Source organism: Nansenia antarctica (genome assembly GCF_963989245.1).
Source record: "Nansenia antarctica genome assembly, contig: SUPER_8_unloc_1, whole genome shotgun sequence".
In the NCBI taxonomy this organism is placed as follows: domain Eukaryota; kingdom Metazoa; phylum Chordata; class Actinopteri; order Argentiniformes; family Microstomatidae; genus Nansenia; species Nansenia antarctica.
This window is the reverse complement of record NW_027663471.1, coordinates 89833-104870: the sequence shown is the minus strand read 5'-3', so window position 1 is coordinate 104870 and position 15038 is coordinate 89833. Positions and strand designations below refer to the sequence as shown.

Genomic DNA, 15038 nt, shown 5'->3' with positions numbered 1-15038 from the left:
GAAAGAGAAGAAGTCCGCAAAGAGGGTTCCATTCTCGTTCATTTCTCCGAGACCTTCAGTTCCCATGGCGTTCATCCAGTGCCTGTTGTCCCTTCCAACCTTGGCATTCATATCTCCCATGACTATCTGGATGTCTCTCTTTGGGGTCTTCTGTACTTGCGCTTGGAGTTGTTGGTAGAACATTTCATTTTCCTCAGTTTCAGCCGAATTTGTCGGTGCATAACACTGGATGATGGTGATGTTACGACCCTTGGATAGGAACCTGGCAGTGATTATGCGCTCTGAAACTGGTTTCCAATCAAGGAGGCTTCTTGCAGCGTCTTTAGAGATAATTAAGCCCACCCCATGCATATGTGGATCCTCTTCGTTCTCCTTTCCTGAATACAGGAACCTCTCCTGTGGCGATGGTGACTTCCCCAAAGGTGTTCCATCTACACTCACTTACTCCTATTATACTAATGTTGTATCTTCTCATCTCCTTTGCTAGTTGTGCTAACTTTCCTATTTGGTATAGAGTTCTCACGTTCCAGCATCCTACTCTGGTATTGGACTTGAAGTGGAGCAGGCCTTTCCTCCCTTGGGCTTCCGTTAGGGTTTGTCCCAAGGAATTCATTTATCTCCTACTGGTAGGGCGGCATGCCTGATTCAGGTGTGATTTCTTAGTTCTGGTTTCGGTTTCAGTAATCAGTTTTACGTCTGGGTGGGTGATTGGCCCAAGCAGCCGTTGTCAGCTGGTGGGGTTGCCACCTTACAGCCTGCTGACCTGCTGGATTTTTCGTTAGGGGTTTTCTCCCGTAGCCTTCGCCTCAATAGGCCCACAAAGCAGTGGGGCTATTTGACCCATAGCTGGGGTTATTTGGCCCATAGCTGGAGTATTTGACCCATAGCTGGGACAGGGGTGAGAGGCGCCAGGGCGTGTCCACACACCGGTGGGCCTGCGCGCCATCTCTCTGGGGGCCCCTGTACTCCGAGATCCCCCACAGATTAGCCTGGGACCGCAAGGTCCCAGTTACCGTGTGTGGCCGCGTGGAGGCCCTGCAGGAGTCTTGGCGGTGTAGAGCTTAGGTAGTGGTTATAGAGCTGAGGCTGACAGAGCAGGTCTTACCCAGACAGTTGGTGGCGTCGATCTGTTCTTTGAGGAACTCCACGCACATCTTCTTGACGGGCTCTATCTGGTACTGGTTGGCTGCGTCCAACAGGGACTGGACGTTACTGCTGTTTACTGAGATCCGTGCTGTGTAGATGAACTCCACCAGCAGCTCAATGATCTCTGGCTCAGCACTCTTCAGCTCCACCTCATGAGAGGTCGACTCCAGCATACTGGTGGTAAACATGAGGCTGAAGAAGTGGCTGGCTGCAGCGAGCACCACTCTGTGAGCAGGGAAATGTCTCCCCTGCACCACCATTGATTGATTGATTGAAAACTTTATTAGAAGATTTGCAGAAGTAGGTACATGAAAGTACATATTACATACAAGGTCATCTAAAAGGATAAAAACCCAAGAAAGCCACTGGCTTATTTCAATTGGGGTCCTTGATTCTCAATTCATCGTTACATGTAAGACAGACAAAAAAAACTAGTACTATCTACAAGATAATACAGACAAATAACTATTACTATCTACAAGATAAACATACATCCATCATGGGAAGAACAATACAACAAAACATAAGGTATGTACAGCGGGTAGGACAGGTGGGGACATACACCACAGGTGGGGGCGGGGGACAAAACACAGAGTATGTACAGTGGGTAGTTGGGGTCTTTTAATCAGATTTTTGATTTAGAGGGTCCAGTTACGGATTGCAGCCTCCTGTAAATGTTTTTTGAGAGTGGTTTTGAAGGTGGGCAGTGTTTTGCACTCCTTTAAGATTATAGGAAGGGCGTTCCACATTTTTACTGCATAGTTTGCAAACGAGTTTAACCCCTTGTTTGTGGTGCAACGCGGTTGAACGTGGTTCGTGGAGCTTCCTCTGGTGTTGTATGTGTGGACGTTGTTCACTTTTTGGAAGTATGTTGACAGGTACTTGGGTGTCTTTGTGGTGTAGCGTATCTTGAAGACCAGGCCCAGTGCAAGCTGCTGCACTCTGTCAACTACTCGTAGCCAATCCAGGCTCAAAAAATGAGCAGCGGTTAGATGTGTCCTAGGGTTGAGGCCTAGTAGAAGCCTAACCAGTTTATTTTGGGCTGTCTGGAGTCTTGTTTTATGGGCCTTTGTGGTTCTATAGTACCATGATGTTACGGCATAGTCGAAGTGACATTGAATGAGAGCTCCTGATAGGGTCCTCAGTGTGTTTTTACTGACAAGTGAGGATATCCTGTACAAGAATCTAGTTCTATGGTTCACTTTTTTGATTACTTTTGCTGCCATTTTATCTCCGGAAAGATTTGCCTCTAAGATGGAGCCCAGGTATGTAATATCCTCTTTTCTTGTGATATTAATGTTACCCACTTTTATTTTAAATTTTTCAGCCTTTCTGATTTTAGATGGGGATCCGTATAGGATGGTTTCAGTTTTACCTAGGTGTATTGATAGTTTATTGTCAGCTAGCCAGATGCAGATTCTACTCAGTTCAGTGCTTAGCGCTTTTTCCACCTGCAATATGTCCCTGTCAGAGACCAGCAGAGCCGAGTCATCCGCGAACAGGAACAAATTGCAATCACATGCTGATGACATGTCATTCACATATATTAGGAACAGTAAAGGTCCCAATATGCTTCCTTGTGGAACGCCGCAGGTCACTGGGAGGGGGGGGGGCAGTGTTCCGTTCACACTAACCACCTGTTCCCTCCCCTCTAAGTAGGATTGCATCCAGCTCACCGATGTTCTATCGAACCCAATTGCTTTCAGTTTATCTAACAATATGTGGTGATCTACTGTGTCGAAGGCCTTCTGGAGGTCCAGCATGACCATGCCGCAGTACTTGCCCGAGTCCACCTCATGGTTGATGTGGTCGTTCAAATAGAGAAGGCATGTGTCAGTGGAATGGGATGTTCTGAATCCTGATTGAAATTCATACATCAGATTTTTTTCGGTAAGGTACCTATCAACCTGTTCATAAACTATTTTTCCATAAGTTTCGAGATGGAATTAAGAATAGAAACAGGTCGGTAGTTGCCTGGGTCTAATTTGCTTCCTTTTTTATACAGTGGGGTTACCCTTGCTATTTTAAAGTCAAGGGGGACGTGTCCCTGTTTGATGGAGAGGTTTATTATGTGGGTGATGATTGGGGTAATGGAGGCAGCTGAGTCTTTTAGAAATCTGGCTGGAATATTGTCATGGCCCGTGGCCTTTTCTGAGTGTAGAGCGCCCAGCTTTTTAAACACCTCATCGTTTGACACCATGGAGAGTTTAAAATCATCTTTGCGTACACCCAGTTTATTGTAGAACGCACGGATGTGCTCTACACCATAACGCCCTGAGTGGGGTGGTAGATTGTTAACTAATTTAGTGGCTATGGTTGTAAAGAAAGTGTTTAAGCACTTAGCCACATCCAGCTTGTCTGTAAGGAGAGAATCTCCAGATTTTATGCTGATGTTTGTAGACCTGGTTTTGAGTTTTTGACTGCAACCTAGTTGGCTATTAAGTAGCTTCCAAAGGTCACGTGGTTTGTTTAAGTTTTCTTCGATTTTGTTATCGAGGTATTCTTTCTTAGCAGATTTGGTCATGGTAATTACCTGATTGCATAGTTTGTTGCATTGTTTTTTAATTTTCTCAAAGTGGGTTTTGTGATCTTCGTTTAAGTGTTTCACTAATTTTGATTTGCATTTTTGAACTTCAGAGCATTTTAGGTCTCTGACTTTCATAGCATTTAGAATGTCCGAATTCATCCATGGTTCCGATCGGGCTTTAACCCTGGTGGTTCTCATGGGGGCTATACTGTCAATAATATTTAGGAATTTGGTTTTGAAACCTAGCCATGCCTCTTCAACCTGTGTGCATTTTAGTTCATCTAACCAGTCTTGATTCTCCAGTTTATGGTTTAAGGCCTCACTAGAATAGGATTTAAGGGATCTAGTGGTTACAGTTTTATGACCGCCAGCCTTGGGTTTATGTTTTTTACGAGTGCAAAAGATCATGTAATGATCACTTAGCCCGCATACAATAACCCCACTCTTGGAGATTTTGGACTCATCCGATGTTAGAATGAGATCTATGGTGGTTTGAGTAGAAATACACACCCTAGTGGGTTTGGTAATTTGTTGACGGAGACCGTGTAATTCAGAAAACCTAGTGAAGGATTTGAAAACGGATGCTTCATTTCTGAGCATGTCCGTGTTCAAATCCCCAATAAGAATCTTTTCCACACAGTCAACGTCATCCAAGCACCCCTCAAGAATATCATAGAAATCATTCTGATCGGGAGGTCTGTAGATAGTACCAACCAGCACCGGTTTTGCTTTGTTAAAGATAATTTCAACCCAAACAGATTCTAATTTGTCACGATTCAGGTCATACCGGGTGTTAAAGATAATATCGTTGTGAATGTACATGCAGACACCACCCCCATACCTGTTCCTGTCGTTTCTGATGACTGTGTAGTTAACTATTTCAATCTCTGGGTCATTGATTGATTCATCAAACTTGGTCTCAGAGAAGCTCAAAATGTGAACCTTGCTGTCATGGAACATTTCTCTGATTTGGTCCAGTTTAGGCACAAGACTGTTCACATTAAGGTGAACAATATGCAGGCCCTTACTGCTGTGTCCAAATAAAGAGTTCATGTCCTTGACTTGGAAATAGTCACTACCATTCTGGTCATCGTCAAGTTGAGGATTGGGGGATGGGGGGGGTCGCCCATTGTTCAACGGTTTCGTTAGAGAGTCTCCGGGTGGAGAAGGGGGGGGGGGGGGCGTCGTCGGGTGGGGGAGGGAGGGGGGGGGTCATCGCCGGGTGGGGGAGGCCTCTGTGTTCACTGGATAGCTGGTGGAAGTTAGGTGGGGGGGTAATGTTGTTGGCATAGCTACCCATTGTTTTGTTAGCCTCGTCTGAATCCAGGAAGTCCGCTGCTGATACCGGTTTGACCGGTTTGTCGACAATGGCGTCAATGGCTTCAGTAACATTTGCCTGGTAAAGGCATAGCTGTTCTCTGGCCAAACGTGTAGCTTGCCTGGTTGAGACTGGTCCGGGATTCAGCTGAATGTCTCCCGAGAGAAGTAGATAGAGCCAGATCATGGTCCTTCGGTCCATTCTACCTACCGGGGGCTTGTTTTTCCGCGTCAGGTCAGCAGTCAACGTTGTGTGAATAGCTGCCGTTCCGAAGTTTATATACTTCTTTGCAGCGTGGAGATAAAAGTCGCTATGGGTCTCATTTTTTCCAATAAAGTTTGTCTCCTTCTCCATAAGATGTAAGTTCTGTGGTGATTTAATGTATAAATCCGTAATCCACAGAAGGAACAGGAGAAAGTGCGGAATAATCCTTGCTGTTGCATTGTTGCAGCAGGAGGGGCGTTGAGAGATGCGACCGCTCATGTCTGTGTCCTGAGCTTGACAATCGTACGGCTGTTCGTGTAATGAAACAGTGGTCGATTTAATTAGTCGATTTCCACTTACTTCCCCTCATTTGCAGGCAGTTATTCCCGGTCCCGTGCGATCCAAGATCCCGCTGAATCACAATGAAAAACCTAAAATGCTTTTCTAGCGGCGTTTCTGACTGGACTTCTCTGCTCTGCTTTCTACTAAACTTGAGAGCTGAAGCTTCTTGCACTTGCAAGCCCTTATAGGGCGAACAAAGCTCGTGCAAATATGTCTAATCCTCCGCTCATCAAAACGGTGTATCAACTACCCCAGTGAACACAGCAGCCAAGCTTGGCTGAATAACCACAAAATGGTGGTGTCTTATCGAAGTAAACCGCAGCTCTCCATGCCAGAGACCAGAGACACATCACACAGGGTTCCCTGTTTCCTGAGGTTGTTCATGACTCCCATGATGCTGGACAGCTGCCTGTTCTCTTCCTTGGCAGCAAACTTCCTCTCGCTCTTCTCCTGGGCCGGAGGAGTCGCCATGCTACAAACACTAAGCCTGTTAAACTACCAACCTAACCTAACCCCCAGTACCAACTGGGTTTGTTTGGGCTTAGCAGTTAGCTTAGCTATCCAGAGCTCTGGCCCTGACTTACTAAACAAAGGGGTGTCCAGATCGCAACTAATGGCTACTTACTGTAGCCTACAAACAAGCTCGTACAGACTCAACGTTTGTTCTCCCTGTCAATGTAGACACAATGGTCAGCATCATTTTGCACAAACCCATTTTCTGTAAGATGATCATGCAATAACTTGTTCCAGTTACGCCCGGATTGCTTTAAACCATACAATGACTTGTTGAGTTTGCACACTAAGTGTTCTCCTGTTTTTGATTTTTCCTCAAAACCTTTGGGCTGTTCCATATATACCTCACAATCAATCGGTGCATGGAGGTAAGCAGTTTTCACATCCATTTGGTGTAGGATAAGATCCTCCTGTACAGCCACCTGCATCAATGTTCGTACAGAAGTCATATTGGCTGTCGGTGAAAAAGTTTCCTTGTAATCAATTCCTTCCACTTGACCATAGCCTTTTGCTACATATCTGGCTTTAAAAGTCTCAGACCCATCTGGGCTTTCTTTTACTGCATATACCCAACGTCCTCCCACTGCTTTCTTGCCCTTTGGTAGTGTGGTCAGACTGAAAGTCTCATTCTCTGTTAAAGAGTTCATCTCCTCCTTCATTGCATCAGCCCATATTTTTGATTTCTTAGAGCCCACAGCCTCCATGTATGTTTTGGGTACTGTTGTGTTCATGCGCAGGGTTGTGGGGGAGGTGTCACCAGTATCACATTGGCTGGGGCAGGGTGGTCGTGTTCCGGTCAATGTCAGTGGTTGTTATCAGGTTGGGGTTAACCTGTGTTTCCTCCTCTGGTCTGCTCTGGTTCCTCACCCGGCTGTCCCGCCGAGAGAACACTGCAGAGCTGACATGTTTGGTACACATCATATTATTATCTACTAATAGGCTATTTACCTTGTTCATAGTTTATGAAGCTCTGAGTGCACATGGTTGTTGTGGTTGTGTTCATAGCAGTTTTGGTTGGGGAGCTGTGAGTGGTTAGGCTTTCCGTCCAAAGACGTGTGGTCAGACCCGCCACTGGTGTTCTGGTGTTCTGAGTGGTCACACGCTATTTATGTCGATTTATGTCTCGTTCTTTTAAAAAAAAGTATTATTATCTTAGGACTGTGTTGATTGTTAGCACGGCTTGCATTTAAATTCGTATGTTCACTCGCGCGACAAACCGCCAAGTGAACTACGGCATCATTACTTGGACACACAACATGTGTTTTAGGCAAATGGCAAGAAAACAATAAATATACTCATATACTCATATACTCCCTCATATACTCCCTCATATACTCCCTCATATACTCCCTCATATACTCCCTCATATACTCCCTCATATACTCCCTCATATACTCACTCATATACTCCCTCATATACTCACTTATATACTCCCTCATATACTCACTTATATACTCCCTCATAAACTCCCTCATATACTCACTTATATGCACCACTCTGTGTCGTTTCTTCACGAACATCTTCATCCTCACCCGGAGGAGGAGGTGGCTCTGGGGAACAGGTCGCCATCGTCTGAACTTTGTTTGATAATGATCTATTATAGTTACTAGTGATATAACTGTGTGAGATGGAGCTACTCGCAAACACCGAGTCTGTCTGACGCTAAACGGCAGTTGGTGAAAAAATTCGAACGAACTCCGGTTCTGTCTCGCGAGATCATGGAAGCGGAAGGTTTTGAAAATTGAAGCGTGAGACTGAATACTGCTACGTCCATAATGATAATAATAATAATAATAATAATAATAATGATTATTTATTTCTTCTTAGATTGTTGTTGGGATGTAGAGGTAAGCTGATGTGGTAGTGCTACAAGCACATCTTCTTGACGGGCTCTATCTGGTACTGGTTGGCTGCGTCCAACAGGGACTGGACGTTACTGCTGTTTACTGAGATCCGTGCTGTGTAGATGAACTCCACCAGCAGCTCAATGATCTCTGGCTCAGCACTCTTCAGCTCCACCTCATGAGAGGTCGACTCCAGCATACTGGTGGTAAACATGAGGCTGAAGAAGTGGCTGGCTGCAGCGAGCACCACTCTGTGAGCAGGGAAATGTCTCCCCTGCACCACCAGAGACACATCACACAGGGTTCCCTGTTTCCTGAGGTTGTTCATGACTCCCATGATGCTGGACAGCTGCCTGTTCTCTTCCTTGGCAGCAAACTTCCTCTCGCTCTTCTCCTGGGCCGGAGGAGTCGCCATGCTACAAACACTAAGCCTGTTAAACTACCAACCTAACCTAACCCCCAGTACCAACTGGGTTTGTTTGGGCTTAGCAGTTAGCTTAGCTATCCAGAGCTCTGGCCCTGACTTACTAAACAAAGGGGTGTCCAGATCGCAACTAATGGCTACTTAGGCCCGATCCCAATTCACCCCTAGCCCTTCGTTTTCACCCCTATGGCTCGATTTGCGCGTTCACGTTTAGGGCGAGGGCTGTCTCAATTCATATTTCATCGAGGGCTAGGGGTAAGGGGGAGGGCTAACTATCCCTTCGTTTCGAGGGATTTCAGGACCACACTAGCTTCGAAGGGCTAACGGTACGCTACCCCTTGATACCAGGATGCATTGCGAATCATCTACAGAAATCTTATGTCGCTCTATTCAATGCGGAAATGTCATTTTACTTTCTCTGTAATTACTTATTAATAAAGATTTGAAAAATTATGATAACCATCGTATTGTCTTAGTTTAATGTCATTACAATGCATTATAGACCTTTTATTTATAACAAGCTTAACCCAAAAATCGCTTTTATGTCGGTGCTGTGTCTAACGTTACAGTAACGCAACGCTGCATGACAGTCGAGCATTTCAGAGATGTACAATCATAAATCAATTATTACCTGTGGCGTTTGACAGTGGATGATGGTACACATATGTAAAGTTATCTATCAAACGTTCGGCTGACTTGTACATGATGCGCATTTTGACCTATTTCCACCCGCAATCTAATCCGAGCAGTTGTTATTAGGTAATATTATTAATGGGTTGTATCATTCATTTCAATGCATTATAGACCTTTTCTTTATAACAAGCACAACAACAACAAAACGTTATTATGCCGATGTGCTGTGTGTCTAACGTTACAAGCTGATTTGTGCATGACAGCCGCGCATTGACAAATGTCCATGTCTGATGTCTAATGTCTGATGTACTAATGTCATTTCAATGCATTATAGACCTTTTCTTTATAACAAGCACAACAACAACAAAACGTTATCATGCCGATGTGCTGTGTGCTGTGTGTCTAACGTTACAAGCTGATTTGTGCATGACAGCCGCGCATTGACATATTTCCATGTCTAATGGCATATGACACGCGAAATGTAACTACAGTTAAGGATACGCGTAAAGGATGATGATCTATCACCGTTCGACTCTACTGAGAAATGTTTCCGCTTATTTGTCATTTCTCCTTCACGGGCAAATGTGGCCGCGTCCCCAAGAGATCCTCTTTCTACGTTTTTGACCACCACTATGATGGATTAATTTTTGGATTCTAGACGACGAATTGTTCTGAGAAAGGCGCTTGGTAACGTGATTTTTGGACAACGCTTTATGACTACTGATGGACTCGTGTGTATGTGGTGGCTGAGGATTGAGTCACGGGTATCTTTGGAGGAACATTGTGCGCTGACAGATGGTTAATACTCTGTGTTTTGGTTGGAGTCATTCATTGTCATTATTGCGATGTCCACAAAAAAGACATCGCTGACGGAAGAGACTAAAAAAGGAACGTCTAAACACTACAGTGTGTTGATAACAAACGAAAAAAGATCCTTATAGCACACGCAACAGAAATAAACACAGCTGAAGGCATTGCGAGATGTGAGAATTCGCCGGCAACACAACGCGTCACCCGTACCGCGTCTAAACCACTGTTGATGACGTAGGCGCCGTGAAGGGCTGTCCCAATTCAAAGGGCTGAGATTTGAAGGGGTAGGGCTTGTGACGTATTCGAAGGCAAGGCCTTCGAATCGAGTGACACTCGAAAACGAGCCGTAGGGGTAGAAAAGGGAATTGGGATCGGGCCTTACTGTAGCCTACAAACAAGCTCGTACAGACTCAACGTTTGTTCTCCCTGTCAATGTAGACACAATGGTCAGCATCATTTTGCACAAACCCATTTTCTGTAAGATGATCATGCAATAACTTGTTCCAGTTACGCCCGGATTGCTTTAAACCATACAATGACTTGTTGAGTTTGCACACTAAGTGTTCTCCTGTTTTTGATTTTTCCTCAAAACCTTTGGGCTGTTCCATATATACCTCACAATCAATCGGTGCATGGAGGTAAGCAGTTTTCACATCCATTTGGTGTAGGATAAGATCCTCCTGTACAGCCACCTGCATCAATGTTCGTACAGAAGTCATATTGGCTGTCGGTGAAAAAGTTTCCTTGTAATCAATTCCTTCCACTTGACCATAGCCTTTTGCTACATATCTGGCTTTAAAAGTCTCAGACCCATCTGGGCTTTCTTTTACTGCATATACCCAACGTCCTCCCACTGCTTTCTTGCCCTTTGGTAGTGTGGTCAGACTGAAAGTCTCATTCTCTGTTAAAGAGTTCATCTCCTCCTTCATTGCATCAGCCCATATTTTTGATTTCTTAGAGCCCACAGCCTCCATGTATGTTTTGGGTACTGTTGTGTTCATGCGCAGGGTTGTGGGGGAGGTGTCACCAGTATCACATTGGCTGGGGCAGGGTGGTCGTGTTCCGGTCAATGTCAGTGGTTGTTATCAGGTTGGGGTTAACCTGTGTTTCCTCCTCTGGTCTGCTCTGGTTCCTCACCCGGCTGTCCCGCCGAGAGAACACTGCAGAGCTGACATGTTTGGTACACATCATATTATTATCTACTAATAGGCTATTTACCTTGTTCATAGTTTATGAAGCTCTGAGTGCACATGGTTGTTGTGGTTGTGTTCATAGCAGTTTTGGTTGGGGAGCTGTGAGTGGTTAGGCTTTCCGTCCAAAGACGTGTGGTCAGACCCGCCACTGGTGTTCTGGTGTTCTGAGTGGTCACACGCTATTTATGTCGATTTATGTCTCGTTCTTTTAAAAAAAAGTATTATTATCTTAGGACTGTGTTGATTGTTAGCACGGCTTGCATTTAAATTTGTATGTTCACTCGCGCGACAAACCGCCAAGTGAACTACGGCATCATTACTTGGACACACAACATGTGTTTTAGGCAAATGGCAAGAAAACAATAAATATACTCATATACTCATATACTCCCTCATATACTCCCTCATATACTCCCTCATATACTCCCTCATATACTCCCTCATATACTCCCTCATATACTCCCTCATATACTCCCTCATATACTCACTTATATACTCCCTCATATACTCCCTCATATACTCACTTATATGCACCACTCGGTGTCGTTTCTTCACAAACATCTTCATCCTCACCCGGAGGAGGAGGTGGCTCTGGGGAACAGGTCGCCATCGTCTGAACTTTGTTTGATAATTATCTATTATAGTTACTAGTGATATAACTGTGTGAGATGGAGCTACTCGCAAACACCGAGTCTGTCTGACGCTAAACGGCAGTTGGTGAAAAATTCGAACGAACTCCGGTTCTGTCTCGCGAGATCATGGAAGCGGAAGGTTTTGAAAATTGAAGCGTGAGACTGAATACTGCTACGTCCATAATGATAATAATAATAATAATAATAATAATAATGATTATTTATTTCTTCTTAGATTGTTGTTGGGATGTAGAGGTAAGCTGATGTGGTAGTGCTACAAGCACATCTTCTTGACGGGCTCTATCTGGTACTGGTTGGCTGCGTCCAACAGGGACTGGACGTTACTGCTGTTTACTGAGATCAGTGCTGTGTAGATGAACTCCACCAGCAGCTCAATGATCTCTGGCTCAGCACTCTTCAGCTCCACCTCATGAGAGGTCGACTCCAGCATACTGGTGGTAAACATGAGGCTGAAGAAGTGGCTGGCTGCAGCGAGCACCACTCTGTGAGCAGGGAAATGTCTCCCCTGCACCACCAGAGACACATCACACAGGGTTCCCTGTTTCCTGAGGTTGTTCATGACTCCCATGATGCTGGACAGCTGCCTGTTCTCTTCCTTGGCAGCAAACTTCCTCTCGCTCTTCTCCTGGGCCGGAGGAGTCGCCATGCTACAAACACTAAGCCTGTTAAACTACCAACCTAACCTAACCCCCAGTACCAACTGGGTTTGTTTGGGCTTAGCAGTTAGCTTAGCTATCCAGAGCTCTGGCCCTGACTTACTAAACAAAGGGGTGTCCAGATCGCAACTAATGGCTACTTACTGTAGCCTACAAACAAGCTCGTACAGACTCAACGTTTGTTCTCCCTGTCAATGTAGACACAATGGTCAGCATCATTTTGCACAAACCCATTTTCTGTAAGATGATCATGCAATAACTTGTTCCAGTTACGCCCGGATTGCTTTAAACCATACAATGACTTGTTGAGTTTGCACACTAAGTGTTCTCCTGTTTTTGATTTTTCCTCAAAACCTTTGGGCTGTTCCATATATACCTCACAATCAATCGGTGCATGGAGGTAAGCAGTTTTCACATCCATTTGGTGTAGGATAAGATCCTCCTGTACAGCCACCTGCATCAATGTTCGTACAGAAGTCATATTGGCTGTCGGTGAAAAAGTTTCCTTGTAATCAATTCCTTCCACTTGACCATAGCCTTTTGCTACATATCTGGCTTTAAAAGTCTCAGACCCTGTTAAAGGAGCACAGTCTAATACTGTGCTACTGAGATGCTAACCCGCGGACTCTGGTTGACGCGCCGTGCGTTCTAGTTTGATGTGTTCTGTTGGTTATACACGATCCGTAGTCATTGGTTTGCTGCATAAAAAACCTTTATTGCGTTACGAATGTGCCACATTCCATTTGGCTTAATCACTGGTATAAAACGATAACAACAACAAACTCAGCGCCATTGCGTGGCTCCACGTCAGGGAATCGAACCCTGGTCTCCTGCGTGACAAGCAGGGATACTGACCACTATACTAACGAGGATGGCTCCCCGTCGGGGAATTGAACCCCGGTCTCCCGCGTGACAGGCGTTTTTTTTTTTGCAATGAAAACATTTTATTTATATAAAATATATAAATATATAAATGGAGTAAAAGAATACATGAATTGTGGTGGGGCAGAGACAGGGGGTTGGGGTGTTGGGGGTAAAGGATAGGTGTTGGGTGGGAAAAATAAACCAAACAAAAGCATCACAGTAGATGCCTGCAACCGTGAGAGGTTTGCACAGTTCACCAGATCGGCAGCTCGGCCCCGGGGCTGTGATATGAGATATGTGATATGAGGTCTGGATACATTCCTCTGTCTTGTCAGCCATGACCTTAGCAGATTTGTCTTTTCCTCGACCTCTTCGAATGGCACTCCAGAGGCCACAGAAGCATCCACCTCCTCTCTTTCTCCCTTTCGTCTTAGTAGGCTTGACCAGGGTGGTGTCAAAAACTGCAGCAGACTTGAGGTCCTGGTTAGGCTGAAGCAGACTGGCTGCAGGCTGGCTGCACTTGAGGTCCTCACTTGCCTGGAGCAGGCTGGTGTCAACCACGACCACAGGCTTGACAAGGTCCTCGCCAGGGTGGACCAGGCTGGTAACAGAACCGCTCTCCTCATGTTTGACCAGGGTGGTGTCAAAAACTGCAGCAGACTTGAGGTCCTGGTTAGGCTGAAGCAGACTGGCTGCAGGCTGGCTGCACTTGAGGTCCTCACTTGCCTGGAGCAGGCTGGTGTCAACCACGACCACAGGCTTGACAAGGTCCTCACCAGGGTGGACCAGGCTGGTAACAGAACCGCTCTCCTCATGTTCCTCTTCCAACTCCAGCAGGAGTTGAAGAGTAGCCGAGTCCATTTTCACCATGGGCTCCCACACCATGCTTTCAAGGCCTGCGTCACCTGAGGCTCCGGGCTGGATTGAGGTGGTCACCTGAGCCACTGAAGCTGGCTTGAGGTGGGGAACAGTCATCCATCCAGTATAGGAAGTCCTCACAGACTGCTGGGGCATAGAAATACTTCTTTCCTCCCAGTATTTCAGCATAGCACTGACGGATGTATTCGCTGTCAGGCTCTTTGAGGGAATCATCCTCTTATATGACTCTGGCTCTTACAGACCCATCTGGGCTTTCTTTTACTGCATATACCCAACGTCCTCCCACTGCTTTCTTGCGCTTTGGTAGTGTGGTCAGACTGAAAGTCTCATTCTCTGTTAAAGAGTTCATCTCCTCCTTCATTGCATCAGCCCATATTTTTGATTTCTTAGAGCCCACAGCCTCCATGTATGTTTTGGGTACTGTTGTGTTCATGCGCAGGGTTGTGGGGGAGGTGTCACCAGTATCACATTGGCTGGGGCAGGGTGGTCGTGTTCCGGTCAATGTCAGTGGTTGTTATCAGGTTGGGGTTAACCTGTGTTTCCTCCTGGTCTGCTCTGGTTCCTCACCCGGCTGTCCCGCCGAGAGAACACCGCAGAGCTGACATGTTTGGTACACATTGTGACGCCTCCCACTCTGCCTGCATATTGGCTGTGGCTGGAGCCTGGGCAGAGTGGGTGGGTCGTTAGGTTGAGTGGTGTCACCTGGGTTTGGGGAGCTGGGGATGTATATATGAGAGGGGTGTCCTCAGCTCTCTCTCTCTCTTCCTTATGATTTGGGTTCTGTTGGTAAGGTCTCTGGGTACCTGGTTTTTGGGGCCTTTTAGTTTTACACTACATACATTCATACACCTTACACATACAACATACATTCTACAACCATTCACTCATGGCATACACTACTGATTCTTATCCATAATCATATACATGTTATTTAGTTTATTTTGGTTCATTTAGTAAATAAAACTTTAATTGTATCATTTAAACGCATGTGTGGACTCCCTTATTTGTTACTACCTTCGGGTGTGTAACAAC

General features: G+C 45.5%; 3 protein-coding genes across 3 annotated transcripts; all 3 read right to left on the bottom strand.

Annotated features, from left to right (window-relative positions):
- Nucleotides 1-1061: 1061 nt before the first annotated feature.
- Nucleotides 1062-1406, bottom strand: LOC308164651 (kelch-like protein 7; the record flags this gene model as incomplete). Its single annotated transcript, XM_080550726.1, has 1 exon — nt 1062-1406. One exon carries the CDS (start codon nt 1404-1406, stop codon nt 1062-1064), a length of 345 nt encoding a protein of 114 aa, XP_080406852.1.
- Nucleotides 1407-7916: 6510 nt separating this feature from the next.
- Nucleotides 7917-8309, bottom strand: LOC308164650 (kelch-like protein 7; the record flags this gene model as incomplete). Its single annotated transcript, XM_080550725.1, has 1 exon — nt 7917-8309. The coding sequence occupies one exon, from the start codon at nt 8307-8309 to the stop codon at nt 7917-7919; it is 393 nt and encodes a 130-aa protein (XP_080406851.1).
- Nucleotides 8310-11860: 3551 nt separating this feature from the next.
- LOC308164649 (kelch-like protein 7) lies at nt 11861-12253 on the bottom strand (the record flags this gene model as incomplete). The annotated part of the gene is made up of 1 exon (XM_080550724.1): nt 11861-12253. One exon carries the CDS (start codon nt 12251-12253, stop codon nt 11861-11863), a length of 393 nt encoding a protein of 130 aa, XP_080406850.1.
- Between the last annotated feature and the right edge of the window lie 2785 nt (nt 12254-15038).